Raw genomic sequence first — 18,912 nt, forward strand, 5'->3', positions numbered from 1 at the left:
ATGTCCACGGACAGTCGGTTATTATTCTGAGTAAAGGCAACTATTTTCAAGAACCGAGTTGGTGCACTCCACCGAGAACTGTATAATCAGTTCATTCTCCATGGCTGACACTTAATCAGGTGCATTTGTGTGTATGAACCGTCTCCCTGCTTCACCCCGTAAACTGCTGTCAGATCTGTGGTGCTGTATTTTATTGCTACTTTATGACTAGTTTGCATGTGGCTTATGGAGGTCAATGACACAGATTTCCACCTACATTACAGCCTGGTTACGAGGGTGAGACAAACCACGCCTCCTTTTTTTTTCTTTTTGTTGTCCCGCCCCTGCTCATGAATGCAGGCACTTCTGATTGGACGGCGGCTCCCTGCTTTGAAATCCCTCCCCTCACATCTTTAGTATGTGGAAGAAGTGAGGTACTGTGAGGCTGCTGCAGTGGGAGAGAGACGCGTACACGGGAGGACTGTTACACACGCTTTCCTCTGCGGGGATATTCCTACAACTTGCACCGTATTCTGACGAGCAGTGACTTCTTATGGTGGTTTTGTTTTTTTCCTCTTTTTTTTTTTCCAACACTGGATAAAGGAATATTTAGGAATAATTAGCGGGTAATCTCGAAGAGCCCATAAAAGGATGACATTTTGGCGATTTATTCCTCAATAAAGACAACTTGGGTCCGTGTCGGAGGACGCGCACTGCGCACTGCCCTTTTGGATTACCGCACTCTCTTCTGTTGAATTTATCATCATGAAATGTGCTGGTAACTGACATTCAGCCCTGCGTCCACCCGTTACATGCCCTCGTTCCTCTTCGCGTCCCGATCCAGATGAGAGATCTCCCCGGTGGACCTAAACCGCTTTTACGCAGACAGTCCCCGGAGCGCAGCGCCGCCGACGCCAGCGGCGATCCACACCGGACAGGAACGGAGAGACAGTCCGTCTCCACACCCACGTCTCGTCCTTCCCCTTCGGATCCCTCACGCCAGGCTAAAAGGCTACCCATCAGGATCGTAAAGATGTTGACTGCGCACAGCGGCCACTTGCTGCACCCGGAGTATCTCCAGCCCCTCACATCCGCGCCTGTCAGCATTGAAGTAAGTACTCGAAATAAAAACAAATCAACCATTCTCCAAGATGTGTTGGTATGTCGGATGTTGTTTTCTCCCCTCGTGTTCATCAGATCATTTTAAATACGTGACGGCAAGGAGCGATAAATGTTATTCTGACAAAAAAAAATACTGTATGCGCCATTTTACGCACAGCGATTTTTTTTTTTTTTTTTTGGCAAGTTTGCAAAACACCAGTTAAGAAACGTAAAATTACAGCGAATAATATAGTTTTACAAGTCATACCACCATTTTTATTTTTACAGATATAACATACTAAAATGTCTCTTTAAAATTGTATATTGGGACTCTTGATTTTTTTTTCTTCTTTCTTTAAACTAGGTTTCAACTTTCCATCCTCTAATGTGATTTATTCATAGCGACATATAACTCGGGGCTGATATTGCTTTGCTGGGTGTCCTACTTTGTATTTAACGCATTTTATGTTTATGTTTCAGAAAAAAAATATTTGTTTTTGCATATTATAATCTGTAGTTTTATTTGTTTCGTTTATATTTCTAGTGGTGCTAATACAGTGCGTCTTATAATGCTACTATTGAATTAACATTTAAAAAAAAAAAAATTAAAATTAAAATTTTTTTTTTTAAAAACACAACAACAACAACAGATTGTTCACCATTTTGCCCCTTACTTTCTCCTCAGCTGGATGCTAAGAAAAGTCCTTTGGCTCTGCTGGCTCAGACCTGCTCTCAAATTGGTAAACCAGACCCCCCCTCCTCCTCCAAGCTGGCCTCCCTCTCCTCTGGCAGTCTGGGGGACAAGGAGTCCTCTAGTCGGTCATCCAAGGCTGGAGAGCAGCACCAGTCCCAGGAGGACAAATCCAGCTTCAAGCCTTACTCCAAGTCATCAGGCGAATGTCGTAAGGACGCTCTAGTGACAAAGGGACCTTCGGATAAAGCAGCGTTCAGGGTGCCAAATGGAAGCTCCAGTGGGGGCAGTGCTTCATGTCCATCCTTTCCTCCCCACTCCCGGTCACCCAGCTCCAGCTCTCCTCCCCTGCACACTCAGAGCCAGCCCCACAGACAAAGCCATTCCCCTGCCACACAGCCCCCGCCACACTCCCAGGCCTCGCACATGGACAATAAACCCGGGAGCTCGGAGCAGGCCAGCTCGGACAGTAACAGCAACAGCGCTGGCAAAAAAGATTCAGATGCAGCTAAGTCAGGGATGGACGGGGCTCAGTTAGCCAACTCCAGCCACGTACGGGCCAGCGCCAACTCCAGCAACGCCAGCTCTGCCAGCAGCCCACGGCCGGAGAGCAAGTCTGACCTGCAGGCCTCCTCGCAGTCCAGCTTGAGCTCAGGGCACATCGCCCCAGTCTCCCCCTTTAAACCTGGACATTCCGTCTTCCCCTTGCCTCCTGCTAGCATGGGCTACCATGGCTCCATCGTGGGGGCCTACGCCGGCTACCCCTCCCAGTTTGTTCCCGGCATGGATCCGACCAAGTCTGGTTTGGGCCTAGGACTTCCGGGGAAGCACCCCAGCTCCAGCCCGCTCACTGGGGCCTCACCTCCATCTCTGATGCAGAGTTTATGTCGGGACCCTTACTGTCTGAGTTACCCCAATGCCCCCCACCTGGGAAGCAGCAACTGCTCCACCTGCGTCCACGACCCCTCCAGCCTCAAGTCTGGCTTCCCCTTGGTTTACCCCTCACACCACCTCCACTCCCTCCACTCCGGCTCCTTGTCCTCCAACACCACTCCCACCCTGTCCCACCCCCTCTACACGTATGGTTTTATGCTCCCCAACGAACCGATGCCCCACGCCTGTAACTGGGTGTCCGTCGGAGGTCCCTGCGACAAGCGTTTTTCCACGTCCGAGGAGCTACTGGCCCACTTGCGTACCCACACAGCCCTGTCTGGGATGGTGGACAGTAAGCTGTTGTCAGGCTACCCGTCATCGGTTTCGTCGACGGCTTCCTGTCATCTCCACTTGCCCCCGCACAGCAGCCCGGGTACCCTGCCCAGCTCCTTCTCCCTCCGAGGCTCTCCTGGCTTGAGCCTGGCCCGCTACCACCCTTACAGCAAATCCCACCTGACCGGAGCCCCGGGACTTCCCATGCCATCCCTCCCCTCCTCGGCGTACTACTCCCCCTACGCCCTCTACAGTCAGAGACTGGGCTCGGCTTCGGCCCTCGGATACCAGTGATATCCAAAATAGCGTTGATGCCCACAGACCGCAGGCACCAGCTTGGACTCTCCAGAGCAGCCACCGAAGATGGATTCTTGAGATCGGGGTCATCTCCAGTACAGGGCATCATGCCTGCTGGGCCTGCCTGCCAGGAATACCACCTGTTAGCCTCAGGATTGTGACTGGTGCTCCAAAGGCAAAAAGGCTGTGATGGATTGTCTGCAGCGGAGAACCAACAGACTTTAGTGATTAAAAGACGGCGGGAAGCAGAGTTTGAATTGATGAAATTGTGGGATTATTACAACAGTTTTGATTTTGGTTTTGTTTTTCTCTATATCTGTCTCCCAGAACTGAAAGTCTGTATTTATTTTTCACTCAAGCGCTTGGTATTCAACTCTGGGGGGAATTTTTTTTTTTTTTTTGCTGTCCAAATAAATTGTTCTAAAATATTCTAACTGAAAAAGAATGGTTTAAGTATAGTACCATTATGCCTATCATACACTCTCAAAATAAAAAATGTTGCACCACGATGAAGATGGACTGTGAGGCTTTATTCTGGGGACCTCTTTTTATCTCCTTTCCTGTCTGCTGTTGTTTTTTTTTTGTTTTTTTTTCTTCATCCTCTATTCAGACTCTGGAGAATTGCATGTCCTTGAGAATTATCTTGAACAATGCCATTATTTTTATTTGTAAATATGCAAAGATGTAATATTTTTTCAAGCTTACAAGGGTTCAGCAAGTTGGGGGTCACCGCTCGCAAATGGTGCAGAGATAAAAAAAAAAAAAAAAAGAAAAGAAAAAAAAAGTAAAAAGATAGGGCATAAATGAAAACAATGATGGCTGTGCTATCCGACCAACAGGAAGAGGTCTTATTTTGTTAAATAAATGATACATGATTGCATTTTGCCTTGTTTTTTCCTCATTGAACGCTATATATAGCACCACCAAAGTAGCTCTTTTGTCACAAGCATCAGAGGATGTAGTAAATCCTGCCAGACTGCACTTATCTCAGGCTATCTATCATTATGCCTCTTACAGCCGTGCTATATGTGGCTATGTGTAATATTTCATGGCTCATATCAGTTGACAGGGCTGTCCCAAGGAGGCCAGGACCGGGTCACATTAGCCCTGTTAGCTAGTCTCCGAGGACTTCCATCCCTCCTCCTCCTTCCATCACTCACACGGCTTTTGTTGTTGCCAGTGCAGCTTTTAATTGCTGATTCTTGTTTGCGAGGCCTGAAAAAGAAAAACAGCCTCCTCAGCAGAGTGGATGGGCTGCGTGGAGTGGCTGCCGGGTCACTGGGACTTCAATAATGACCTGAGGGAGGTGTCGACCCAGGATCTCCTCACGGTCTGACAGATTGGCCCGCAACACAAAGGCCAGAGCTGACAATGGGAGGCGGTTAATAGAGAAATATTCATCAAAGCAGTGACACCTCCCCTGAGGAGAGCGGGCTCTCGTACAGGAAGCTCAAACACCGGAGGCCTCCGTCCTGATGCGAAGAGCCATTTTCTCGCTGCTGGTTTACTGAAGTCAGCGTTCCTGACTCAGAACTGTTAAGACACTAATTCGACGGGAAGGAGTTGGTCTATCTTAAAGCCGCCACGTCGCCATTAGACCGATTCGGCCCCCCGATAACGTGTCCGTGTCTCCACTCTCCTTGGCTGACAGGGCGTAGGTGGCGCGGAACGCCGAGCGTCGAGTCTCCGAGGTGGCTATTGACCCCGACTCCCAGACTCCTCTACTCTCGTGGTTCATTAGCACTCCAGACAGGGGGAGAGGCGAGCACAGGTGTCACTTGACAGGACCATTAACAAAATGGATGACCCTCCCAAACCACATACAGCCCCTGCCACACCAGCAAGGTCACGGCGTCCTGATCACTGCTCTGGGTAGCTCTTTGGGATCGCTGCACTTATTTTTCTTCTTTAGAAAACTGGAGCCAAGCACTTGTCTGGACTTACTTTCTTGAATGCTGCTTTTCTTTTCTTTTTTCTTTTTATGGAGTTTATAAAGTAGTCTCGACAAAATAGGTCAAGGATACTCTGGTTGTAGCGCGATATCGGACAAATGTATTTAGTGCAACATATTTCTGTGTCATCTCCAGAGTTGTGCCATCAGAGATAAACTGGATTATGTTGCCCCCTAAAGTTGCGTCGGAGAAGTACAGGTGCAAATTGGTTTACGGAGGGAAGGAACCTCTGACACGGTCAGTGTAAATACACGTCCACAGTCTTATGTCGCCTTTATTTTATTTTTTTTGATTCGTATGAATGTGGCTCCTGGGATGCAGTTTTACAAACTGTAGATAGAGAGCTGGTTACATTGGCCTGAATGTGCAAAGATGATTCAGACTGGAGGTCGTGCAGAGGGGAGAACTTTCAATCTTGTCGTGGAGGTGGAATTAATTCCACTGTTGCCAGTTTACACTCGTTCATCAAATGCCTCACTGTTCTCCCTATCCCGCCGCTCATCAATCTCCTCCATCTATCCCCCCCCCCGAAACCCCTCACGCTCTCGCAGCTGAGTCAACACCCACACACTCCATTTATGTCGCCTGTGTGCGTGTGTGTGTGTGTGAATTCAGTCCTGATCTTTTGTCCACAGAGGTTGACACACGTGAGGCTGAATTGTGCAGGTCTGCAGTGACACAAATGTTAATTTCACCTGAATATGGCAACGTTATATTACAGCAAGTTCTTAACATTAAAAAAAAAAAGGAAACAGTACGTTCCTTTTTATAGCTATATATATAGTACGTATATATATTTATATATGCGTATATATATAGAGAGAGAGGTGGTATATATATATATATATATATATATATATATATATATATATATATATATATATGTATGTATATATATGTATATATAAATAAGCACCAAACCTCAGGGATTGTTTTTTTTTTTTTTTTTTTACCCCCAATCTGTCGGTAATTTGTTTAAGTAGAGGGAGTTAATATTAGCATTTCTTAACATTTCTGAGCTATTGTTTGACTCTGGTTTTGATATATATTTTTTTTTATATATATTAAAATATGAGCCTTTTTTCTTTCAAAAATAAAATAATTTGAGAAGTTACTTTGGTTTGTGTGATACCTCACCTGTATTCCACTTCAAAGAGTTTTCATTTTTGTGTTGTTGTTTTTTTGTTACTATTAAGGGTTTGCTGAAAAAAGTTTGCTGCCAAATAATTCAGAGGTATAGTTTGACATAGCAACTATAACTAAATATAAGACTTTGTTCATGTAACATAAAATACAAAGTGACCAACAATGTCAACCTTAAACCAAATAAAAACGCTGACATAATGTTACAGTTGCTTATTTTGTGAAAAGGCTTTTGAACGCAGCTCAATTGCAGTTTGGGCAGTTTCTATCTTTTGGAAACAGAATCTCTAAAAAACACTCACGTCTTGCAGCTAGTTCGTTTTAACTAAAAAAAAACAACACATCGGGTCTATTCATTTATCGTAGCGGCGTTTCTAGAAATAAGAGGAGCTGCAGTGGTGTACGAGTTACAGTATCGGCGGTCGCCACAGTAACGGTACAGGAATGACAGGAGGAATCAGAGTAGCAGAAGTATCGGAGGAGGTGGTGATGGTGATGGAGGGGACTAATATTTTCCCCCTCTGTGCGTCAGTGCAGAGACGGTGCAGAGTGCCACTGTGAGGTCCTGAGCAGCGGCTGACAGGCCTGGTGATTAATGACGACAGGGTGTGGAGCTGCTCTTCAATTAGACGCCAGCTCTACCCCGGCTCACCATCGCTGCTGACAGCTAGGACAGAGGGAGAGAGAGGGGAAGGGTACTCCGTCTCTCTCTCTCTCTCTCTCTCTCTCTCTCTCTCTCTGTGTCTTCAGAACAAAACATTAACCTCAACTCCATGACTACCACCTCTGTGTTTAACATCAGGACACAATACAGAGCCTTCGGCATCCAACAGTGACCGCAGTGTTAAAGCAACCCAGATGGCGTGAACACATCCCTCATCAGGGCCTGTCACACAATCTCTGCTTTATTTCTCCATATAAACCCTGTGACTGACTCTTTTACATGCCTGTTTCAACTCCCCCCGTCTCGTTCACGCATGCAGCCAGGCACGCTGAAATGCTCACGGTAAAAAAAAAAAAAAAATTATAGCCACATGAAAGACTTCCAGGTTGCAGGTTGAGTGCAGTTCGCAGGTTTGCAGGAAATTACACGTTTTTAACATTAAACAATGAAACGATTGTGGACGATACCAGAATCAGTAGGGGGGGAGATTTTAGTGATCCAGTCTACAGATGTAGCCTGCGTATTATAGGGCGTATATAAAAGTGGACGTAGCTTCCAGACCGGAAAAATTAGGCCAGTGCGGAAACTGCAATACCACCGAGGGACACTAGGGGTTGACTCCAAAAAGGCTCTGGCATTAAATACAAAGTCAATTCATTTTTTCCACAAGTCATAATAGTCATAATAAAGTCCCTCCTTCTGATTAGTTTGTCTGGCGTCTCATCTGAAAATAATCCCATTCATTAATTTTTCGGCCAAAAGAAGTGATATATTTGGGGACGTGTCCGTTTGATTGACAGGCCTGTGGGGCAGCGAGGTTTCCACTATTGATGGGCGGGGCATAGTGTCCTTCCCAGCTCGTCCAAATATGGTCACCTCTCGTTTCAAAATACCAAGATGGCGACGGCCAAAATACCAAACTCAAGACTTCAGAACGGCCATCATCATCCAGTGGGTGACGTCACAGGTTGATTGGTGCCTATATAGATAAACATACGTGTAGACAACACAATCTCACATTAAAATATGTAATGGCTACGTTGTTCCACACCCTAAACGTGTTAGTTTCACAAAAATGCCGCAATAAATGTGAGACGGCTACGTTTGAAAGCAGGACAGCGCTGCTTCAGTCCCAAAGCAGAAATCAAAGTGGATTTATTTCAGGTAAGGTAAACATAACACATTTGACTTTTATATGAAACCTACTACGACCCTTTTCCAAACATAACCGAGCAGTTCTGGTGCCTAAATTTAACCAAACTGCGAGTGTGTCAAACCAACAACACGGCTTCGGTGCACATGACGTGGACGAGGCCAATGGAAAAGAGGAGGCCATGAAAAAAACTTAAGCTTCGTAAATTATATTCACACCAAGTTTTACTTTCCCTAAAAAAAAAAAAAAAAATCCTGCAGACATATTAAGTTAAACAAATTTAATAGTTGCATAAATACATAAATCTTTCAAAATACTACTATTTTGAGTTACTGGTTGCAAAAGAAGTTAAGTAAAAAAAAAAAAAAAAAAAAAAAAAAAAAAAATTTGCTTAAACCCTAAAAGTCTGTATAATCTTTTATTTTTTTTGGTTGATTCATTTATTGATTAGTAACAAAGAGGGGCTGCCAGCTCGGCTGTCTGGTTTCAGATAGACAAATAGTGCTTTTGATTTAATTTTCATCCCGCCCTGACCTTGGCAAACCTCACTTGGCCCCGACATGGAAAGCTGCCCAGAGCTGCTGTCGTCTCTCCAAAGTTCCAGTGGTGTGAGAGAGCACCGTTAATAGACGTACCCTCCCTAACCACCGGCGGAGAAATGAACGTTTCAATTATAGCACGGTGCGCTGCTAATAGCGCTCGGGCTGCGCGTCCAGCTGGATTCCATTTGCCGGCCGCGCTGGGAGACCGCGGCGAGGATGTCACGAGCGTTTCGAAAATGCGAACGTGCCTTGGCCCGAGAAACGAGCGGCATCGCTCGATGATCGCGAAAAACCGTGCGCTGATTGACATCTTGGTTATTTCTTCCACTTTTGGGACGGCCCGCGGTTCAAAACGTACTCCGTTCAGCCACCGCGGGTTCGGCTTGCCTGTTTAATGTCTGCGTGGGCATCCAGACTCGGAGGGTGCCATTACCGTGATTACTCTCATCTCATCCACTGCACTACCGGCCAGATTACACAGTTTATACCCGCTTTATATTAGCTGCTTAGCTTTTCTAGCAGGATTAATGCAGCCACTTTAAGGAAAGAAATGTAAACACAGAAAATGAGGGGAAATATGCTGATGAGGTGAACTGGAATTACTCAAGAACTGTCCATAACTGTAAATGAGACTGTGTGTGTGTGTGTGTGTGTGTGTGTGTGTGTGTGTGTGTGTGTGTGTGTGTGTGTGTGTAATGTAACGTTACAGTCCTTTAGCCGAGCTCTCTCTCTCTCTCTCTCTCTCTCTCTCTCTCTCTCTCTCTTCGGGTCGCTTGACCACACGAGATGTTTGTTAACTGACTGTGACTCCAGCTGCCGGGACCAAACACTGTGCCTCTGTGTGTCACTCAGCTGCGTGGTATTCAGACAACTGTTCAGAGACACACAAATATTCCACACGTCAACACATTGCAGGAGCCTGACCTACACACACACACACACACACACACACACACACACACACACACACACACACACACACACACACACAACACACACACACTAACTGTATATAACATACACTCAATATAACGTGAATTTTTGTTGTCTTGGCCTTTATATCTCTTATAGACTATTATAATTTGGATGTAGTCATCGAGTCTGAAAAGTGAAGCCGATGCGGAAGTGCTTTAAAGTGCAATACCACTCAAGACCACCAGGGGCTGGCGCCAAAAAACCCAAAAATGTCTGCTTCCAATAGACTCCCATTCAAAATGCATCAACTTCTCCCGTGAAATACAAAGCCAATACATTTTTATTCGTTATGGTTTCATGAAATATATTCTAACTATATCAGGCCTCAACGAGAGGCGTGTTTTGGGGGCGTGTCTAGATTGACCCGCCTGGGGTGCTGTCAGATTTTTCGTTAAAGGTGGATGAACGTAATGTCCTCAGATACTCAGTCAGATATGACTCAAATATGGTCATTTCTGACTTAACGTAAAAAAAAAAAAATTTTTTAAAAAAAACTACAAAAAAAACAAAAGATGGTGACCGCAGAAATTTGAGACTCAAGGCTTTGAAACAGCGGTTTCCCAAACCAATAAGTGACATCACGGTGGGCTGCCACTTGGCATCACTGCGTTACAGCTTTGAAGAATTGTATATTGGGTGTTTAAACAATGGTAATTTAGACTCAGGCAAGAGCATTGACAACTGCTAAACAATACTTTGCACCAATGATTATTTTGTTTGGGTACATGTCTTTAGGTTTTGCCACAGTTTACATGTATAATACTGAAGGTTGACAGTAATGACTGGAAGATATCCAATTTCAAAACAGGGCAAATATTATTTCTATACTAACAAAGTCGTCCTTTCCTTTTGCTCAAACGCTACTTAAAGAAGAAGCTGTTTAAACCTCTCTTTCAGCTCTACTTCCCGTCTCTCCCCGAGGTGCTGCGCTGACAGCGCCGGAGTCCCCGGACACCGACGGTCCAGTGGTGGCACAGTGGCCCGATTCCTTCACAGCAATAAGCTGCACTGTCCTGCAGATGGATGGAAACCATGTCAGGAGTGTATTGAGTTTGTTTTGTTTTTTTCCACTCGGGACTAATCAGGCACGCGCTTTGTAGTTTTAAATCCGTATTTTTAAAAAAAAACATTTTTACTTAAAAATGAACTCACTTGGTCTACGGGTCGGTCTACTGACTGCAACGTGTTTTTGTTTTTTTTTCCTCACACCTTCACACGGGGCGCTTTATATATTTTTGTAATTACTGACAAACCTTTTTCACATGAAGACGTTCATGGTTCATGTTAGCTCTGCTCCATCCATGACTTCTCTGTGGTTAATGTAGCAGGACTGTGGCAGTGTCAGAGTGTGCGCACACATACACGAGTTTATATTAGCAGAGGCCTTGTGGTTTGTTGAATGAGAGTGAAAAAAAAAAACTTTTTTTTTTTTTTCCACAGGCCTCTGTGATTATTTTAACTTTTTTCGGAGAACCCTTTTAGACATTGAGATACCCCCCTCTCCCCCCTCACCTCTACAGTCCCACCTCCGACTCCACCTCCTCATGGCGAGGTACCCGCATGCCTAAGAAGTGCGCCTGGAGGCCAAAAAAATTAAATAAAAAAAATAAAAAATAAAAAAAAGAGAGAGGATGGGGAGGGGATCGGAGGGGGAGGGCGAGCCGGGGAGAGGGCGGGAAGGGAAACAGAGCTGATTATCCAAATACAGTCATTAAAGGGGAAATGTGTTTTTCAAGCTGTCAAGATGATTAATGGGCGAGAGCAAATCCTCACAAATGCTCTTGTTTAGTCTAACTGGCAGACACGATCCTGCCCATTGATTTATGGCAGGCCTGCTGTGTGAGACCATAGTGGGGTTAGAGGGTGTGTGTGTCGGGGTGCATGCGGGTTTGTGTGTGCACGCCATGCGTTTGTGTGCGCACACATGTGTGCATATGTGCGCTGGCGCAAAAGCAGGAGGATGGAGTGGGGGTGGAGGGGGTGGAGGGGGCGGGGGGGGGGGGTGGGCATGTTTGTCCACATGACCAGAGGGAGCCGAGGAGGGATCAGAGAACAGAGGAGAGCAGTGAGTACGTTCACCTCATCAGCTTTCACCCTCCGCTCCGACAAATCAACAACACAAACCAGAGCAGGTTAGCTGAGCCCCCCCCCCCCCCCCCCCCACACACTACCCCTTTTCTTTTTTTTGTACATTTATTTTATGGCTCCGTGATTGAACATCAACAGCGGGATCGATGTTACATCCAGAACGAATCAAACAGCTGTCCAGAGGTACTTAGGCTTTCATCTGTCACTTGCCAATATGTCTCCGCGCAGATGAGATTGGAACAGAATGAGCAATTTTTCTCTCATTGCTCAACTGTAACCGGTGTTTATCCGATGTTTTATCTGGCCCGTGTTGTAGATAACATTACCCCAACAACACCCTCTTTGCAGGGCAAAGCGACCGGTCCAGTTATCAAATTTAGAGCACGGCGTCACGACGTGTTTTTCAGATGAGCGCAATGCCTTCGAGGAACCGTTCTTTGTTTTCTTTCAGTACGATAGTGTATCTGAGTGTTAAATATGAAGCTGCAGACCAGCAGCTAGTTAGGTTAACTTAGCATAAAGACACGTGAAAAAAGTTTAGTTCACGGTTTCAAGGAACTTCTGTTCAGAGTGGGTTTGGTTTGAAATTTGAAGGAAGACTTTGCGTCTCACTCTTGTAAGGAGTCAGACGAGGTGATCGACACTATTGGTGTCTGTAGGCTACGGGATATAATGAGCTAAGAGCTCGGACACGATTAGCTTAGCTTAGCACAAAGACTGGAAATTAATTGGAAATTGAACTAGCTATTTAACTTAGCACGAAGAGTCGCGTGAAAGAGGTTAGCCAACAGGTTTTGGGCAAGTCGGGGAACATTTGTTTTGTTTTGAGTTGGATATTGCTGGATGTCAGGTCGCACATTCCAGCTAACGTGAACAAACTGGCCGAGTGACGTTTGAATTTCAGAAGAATTTCCTGTTCCTTTAATGACAAACAAAAAGCATTCAGTCGGACTTTAACAAACGTTAGTTCACTTGCCCAAACCTGTTAGCCCACATTTCACAAAGCGGCTTGTCTGCTGTCACTTGTCTCGTACCGGAAGGTTTTCCACTCGGTTCAGATCTGCACAGATTTATATTAATAAATCAAAACATTTTGACATATGTGCTGATGTCCATTGACGTAAACCACCGATCAATTCATAAAATGTTTTACATTTGCCGTTCTAAACTCTTATATTTGGATTCAACTTTTTGGTCTGTGACATATTACTGATTTGTTGTTTTGTTTTGTTTTTTATAGCAGAAACTGTTTTTACAGAATTAATGCAATTAATTTCTGGAAACAATTACCTGACAAGAAGAAGCACAGACAAAGAAATGTGCAACCGGCTATTAGAAACTGAAGCTTCACTGACAAAGCATTGGGGGGGAGGAAAAAAAAACACATCCCAGGATCCCCCACAGCTCGTCTGACAGGTAATCTCTGAGAAATGAAGAGCAATGAGAACCGGAGATTTAAAAAAAAAAAAAAACATTACTGTGAAATCATTTCCCCGAGTTCCTGACACGAGCTGGTGTTACTCCTTGCTGCCAAATTATGATCCGGGCAGAAGTAGTGGAGTTTATATTATAATAAATTGTGAAAAAAAAGAAGAAAAAAAGAAAAAGGCACTCTATAACACATCCTACGCAAAGAATGATCATCTTACTATTTGCTCCTGCAACACAGTCATAAATGACATCTAATCTTATTGCTTATGAATAAATGAGGCCTTCGAGGGATTTTAAAATAAACTCCATGAATTTATTGCAAATACTTAGTGACCTGGCTCTGATGGAAAGTCCCTGCGCACTCGTCCCCTGAAGGTGAATACGTCACCGCCTGGCGGTCCGGTCCAGGCTGGTCCAGATGGATGGCTAGCAGCTGTTGGCCCTGCAACCTCTTCCTTCAGCACAACCATTAGGCCTATCTGTCTGCAATTTCCTCATTCTTGCTCGGTTTTCCCTCTGAAGTCCACTGCGATCGCTTTCCCACACCCCCACAGCTCCGGCGCCGCGCCGTACATACAGTACAGCCACGGGTTGCCCGAGAGCAGACCCGACGCACATGCACAGGACCAATTACCCCGTCCGCCCACGCAGGACCGCACGGGTACACACACACACACACACACACACACACACACACACACACACACACACACACACACACACACACACACACACACACACACACACACACACACACACACACACACGTCCTCTAATAAATTTCCCCGTATAAGCAAAAGCAGGCGGACACCCCCATGAGGAAGACGTTAGAGGGAGATTTCTGCAACGGGCGGAAGATTAATGTCGTTGCGCAACTTTGTGCCGGGACCTCCTCTGGGATGCCGCAGCACCACGAAGAGCAGGACATCCTAAACTTCACAACAGTAATGGTTATACATGACGCCGGGAGGACAAGGAGAGAGGAGGATGAGGACGGGTGTCCAAAACCTTTAAAAGTTAAATCGTGATTTATTGGTGTGATGACATTCACGTCTGGTTCCGACGAGAACCGACAGGATGCAACAGATGGGCTGAATTTGTCACTTTACTTCACAGCTGCTTCGATACATATTTCTATAATAACATGTACTGTCACCTCCTCAGTGCTCTGGGGAGGTTTGCAGCATCATTGTTTTGGGTTTTTCCGGTCCACAGCAGTGTCGGTTCACTCTAGGTGGCCACGCAAAGCAGCCGGTTTTAGCAACAACAACAAAATAATAAAAACGGCAGACAAACCGATCTGGCTTTGGAGGTGGAGACCAAAAACAGAGCTAAAAGAGACTAAATCTACAACCGCCAGAAACACGGCTCCAAATAAATGCTAAAGCTGCTCCGTGTCGAAAAACAAAGATAAACCGGTGAGGTCTACGGACCTGGTTGGGGTTAAAATGATGACTCGAATGTTGTTAACGTTACAACGTCCTTAAAGTTAATGCGATGTTCATCGTCATGTCAACAGTAAATACGGCTTTAAAAAAAAAAAAAAAAAAAAAACTGTACCGACTCGTGGTTGGAAACGTGAAACGAGCAACGGTCTGCTGTAAACCAGTAAACTGTTGTAACGAACCAGCCGTCCGAGGAAAACTCGCATCGTATAAATGTCATCTAAGTTGCAACACCTCGCTCGGACACCAGATTGTTGTTATTTGGACGAGCACTACAAGCTGCTTGCGCAAAAGACGGTTGTTTGTTTTGGAAGAGGACGGTCTCTGCAGAACTCATGACCTGGCAGAGTTTAGTAATTATTAACCAACCCAGGTTTCAACACATTTATTTTTTTTTTTTTTGCTCTAATTTGAACCAAGCTTTCCGACAGCGCTGAGCGAGCGGAAATACAAACTGAACCCCCCCCTACCCAAAAAAAAAAAAAAGCCTAAATAATACTGATGTTAAATTACTAATAACTTTCTAACAATTAAGTGCAACCTGAGCTGACCCCGAGTCTGTTAGATCCAGCTGGGTCCTGTTGGGTTTTCGTACAAATATGCAGCTGCGGAATGGAGGAGGAGGAAGAGGAGGTCGAGGAGGAGGAGGAGGAGGAGGAGGAGGAGCGTGGGAGTTGAAATAAATCAGAGGCATGTAGCTCAGCTGTGAGCTCATTCTCTGGTTTTTCACATGCACATAATGCGCTGTACATACTCACTTCATGTGTGTATACATAAACCTTCAGTTGAGTTTCCAGCTGGAAACTCAGCACGGGTATCTGTGTGTGTGTGCGTGCGTGTGTGTGTGTGTGTGTGTGTGTGTGTGTGTGTGTGTGTGTGTGTGTGTGTGCGTTCACGTGTCACAGGCCAATGATTGATGACCCTTGCCTTCTTCAACTTCCTTCCTCCTCCTGGCGTGTCACACACATCATCACACGTCGCCATAAGTGACACCGGCAGGCAGCTGCGGCGGCTCACGCTCGGGCCCTCGCCGATACGCGCATACCATAACATCCTGCACGCGCTAATGCATCCGGCGCGTTTACATTTTAAAAGACCGGACCCGGACAACTTTGCGTGTCCGTAGCCCCTTCGTAACGTGACGTCAGCAAACCGTGTCCTCCCCTGACCGCGGGGGTTTTCTTCTCCGTCACACCGACTGCTTAAAGCAACGACGCGTCAAACTATTTGATGGTACTATTTGCAAGGAATGAAAATATTCGTTTTTATTTGTTTTTGTTCGTTTGTTTTAAATCAAGATTTTTCTCAAAGTTTACGTCTTTTTGGCTTCGCTTTGTTAATCGAATGCCTTTGCTCGGTGTCGCAGGGAAACCGACCCCCAATAATATTTCCCTTTCGCTGCCTCGCAACTTTCTGCTCGGAAAATCAATACGGCCCTCGCATCAGTCTATTAAAGAGGCGCTATTCGATATTGTTTTATGATATCGGTTTATCAGTCAATGTGTCACCTGTAGTGATGGACTGCAGATGGATACACCTGAAGCAGCCCTCGGGTCATTGAGGATTGCTGTCGTGGTTACGATAACATCAAGAAATGAAAAGGGAGAACCGGGGTTTTGTTGACCGACCCATCCACCCCGACCTCCTCCCTTTTTTTTGTCTTTTTTTTTTCTATGACGTAGCTGTTAAATCATTGTGCTGTGAAACGTGTTGTTTTTATCTTGCTACCGAAGTTTTCAAGTTTCTACTTCCTGTGTTTTTTATTACACTTCTTTGTGATACTTGTAACTCAAAACATTACTGCCACCTGGTGGTCCATATTAGTAACAAATCATAAATTACATTTCCCTATAAGACGATAAAATGATTTTACATGAACAATATGTAACCTTCGTAACCGTATGTTTCAACAACATGAATTATTATGAACTACAATATCAAATAACTAAAGACAGAAATTATAGAAATTTTAACATGAAGCTACCAACCAGCAGCTAGTTAGCTAGCTTAGCATAAAACAGTGAATACATTACATCACATAATACCGTATTTTGTAGTCTGCGCACAAAAATAGCTTACAAATTACAGCTTGTGGTTTTACTTCCCTTTTTTTCTTGGTCAGGGTCAAACTTTCAGTCCATGCTTAGCTAAGATAATCGTTTGCTGACTCTGCATATCTGGCAGAACGAGAGTGGTATCTATCTTTTTGACTTGGATTTGGCAATTAGGGGATTTCCCAAAATGTTGAAGAGAACAAAGAACAAAGGTCAGTTCTCACTAGTTAGTCATTTTAGCTGATGGGGAAACATTATTTACACGTTGAGTCAAATCTCCACCAGTCCAGTTTTAGCCGAACAGACATTTCTTAACAGGTTTTCACAAGTTTGGCCCGCTGATAATTCAACAATAGATTTATTTTTTTACATTTTAACGTCTATATTTCCACTCAGAGAGCCGTACGATCAGACCGACTCCGCTTATATATAGAAAGCGGTACTTATGTGGCTGCTTGGGAAATGTTACAGAAACCAAGAATAAGGACAATGAGCTACACATGCACACACAGACCCAGTAACACATCTCATCCATCAAATACTCGCAGACTTTTCCAAACCCCTCCTGTCAAACACACTTTACATATGGGATGGCAAAAAAAAAAAAAAAAAAAGTGCTGCAAAAGGCAAGTGTGTTAGCACATGTGTCCTGAGCTGTCTGCTGACATGCTGCAATGTGCTGTTAAGTGTGTGTGATAGAGAGAGAGAGAGAGAGAGAGAGAGGGGGTGGGGGGGAGATAAAAGAGAAAAGAGAAAGGGAGCGGTACCGATAAAGAGAGGAGCAGAAAGGGAGAGCGAATGAAAGATATAATAGGAAAAGAAAATAACGATTTGTTGGGGAAAAAAAAAATGAAAAAGGAGGAAGAGGAGAGGAGAGGAAGAAAAAAAAAATAAGAGGGTGGGGGTGGGGGGAGGAGGGGAAACAGCAGAGACACAGAAAGCAAGCAAGTCTTGCATGTGTGTTGGTTCCCAGCCCTGTCAGGGCCCTGTCAGCCTGTGATTTATGGCACCGAGACTGGGAGCAGTCTTCGCTGCCAGCTCAGTATTGTTACAACTGACAGCTAATGAGGCCGGACGGGCTTTCAAGCACAGCACTTAACAGAGGCCTCCATCTTCACGAGTCACGAGCTCTCCTCTTTCTTTTCTCTCTCGCTCTCTCGCTGCCATTTATTTCTTCTTCCAGGGTGGCAGCACTGTGGCGAGCTACCGCAAGACTTCTCGGGACGGGGGGGAGGGAGTAAGGAGGAGGGGAGGGAGGGGGGGGGGGTAAGGCAGGCCCGACAGAGATGTATGGCACCGCCGCGCTTCCACTACTCTTCCTCCGTGCTATTAAGCCAGAAGGCTCGGGCTCGTATAAATGAGGGAGGGAGAGGGGGAGAGAGGGAGAGAAGATCGGGCCTCCGCACTGCACTGCACTTCTCCCTCTCACACCAAAACACTCCACTCCCGCTGCAATTACCCTCCGTCATGTTTCTTTCTGTTTTTTTCTTCAAAGCCCTGCAGTCACATGTCTCTCCTCGCAGCCTTTCTGTGATTATGTGAGTGTGATCTGTGCGAAGGCAGCTGAAGTTCTCAGCCCCGGCTGCGGTGCGTTTTTTTTTTTATTTATTTTTTTTTTTTTTTACCTACAAGCACCCCCTGGCCTGAGCTGCCATGGACCCCCAGTCCTATAATCACGACCAGAGTCTCTGGCAGAGCTGCCCCCCCCCCCCCTCCACCACCACCACCACCACCCTCCTTCTCCCTCCTCCTCCTCCCTCGGCCCCTGGTTTCTTGTCAGTCGTGATTAATGGCACTAGGGCCCCGGCGCGGCTTACGCTGCCAGTTCCAGCGATGTTCCCTTGATACTTAATGAACTCTGACAAACTTCTTTTCCCTTGCTCTGTTGTTCCCTTCGCCCTCCACCACCACCCACCACCACCCCCCCTACCGCCCCCTCCCTGTTTAAAATGCACGACACAGAGCTGCCACTGCAGCACCTTGGGGTTAGCTCTGGTCCTTTGTAAATTTCTCAAGAGGCCCGACGTCTAAAAATAAAGCGCCACAGCCATTTAAGTGTCAAGACCTTCAGACCTATGTCACTTCTAGTGGCTAGCTGGTGATTGAAGATCCAGAAAATTGACTTGGTTTTTTTTGTGCCCTTTTTTAAATTTTCGTAAAAAAATAATAATAATTGTATTTATATATAGAT

At 45.4% G+C, this 18,912-nt stretch overlaps 1 protein-coding gene across 1 annotated transcript in view; it reads left to right on the forward strand.

Annotated features, from left to right (window-relative positions):
- The first annotated feature begins 314 nt into the window (after window positions 1-314).
- The window catches only part of LOC138622685 (zinc finger protein 703-like), a 282,664-nt gene continuing 264,066 nt past the window's right edge, over window positions 315-18,912 (forward strand). Inside the window, exons 1-2 of the mRNA XM_069701649.1 lie at window positions 315-1,090; window positions 1,766-4,058. Coding sequence (XP_069557750.1) covers window positions 824-1,090; window positions 1,766-3,271 — 1,773 coding nt within the window. The 5' untranslated portion in view covers window positions 315-823 and the 3' untranslated portion in view covers window positions 3,272-4,058. The remainder of the gene's footprint in view (window positions 1,091-1,765; window positions 4,059-18,912) is intronic.

Source organism: Brachyistius frenatus, unplaced genomic scaffold (assembly GCF_029030835.1).
Source record: "Brachyistius frenatus isolate BFR_SWC_R1_liver_20210118 unplaced genomic scaffold, ASM2903083v1 Contig_37, whole genome shotgun sequence".
NCBI lineage: Eukaryota > Metazoa > Chordata > Actinopteri > Embiotocidae > Brachyistius > Brachyistius frenatus.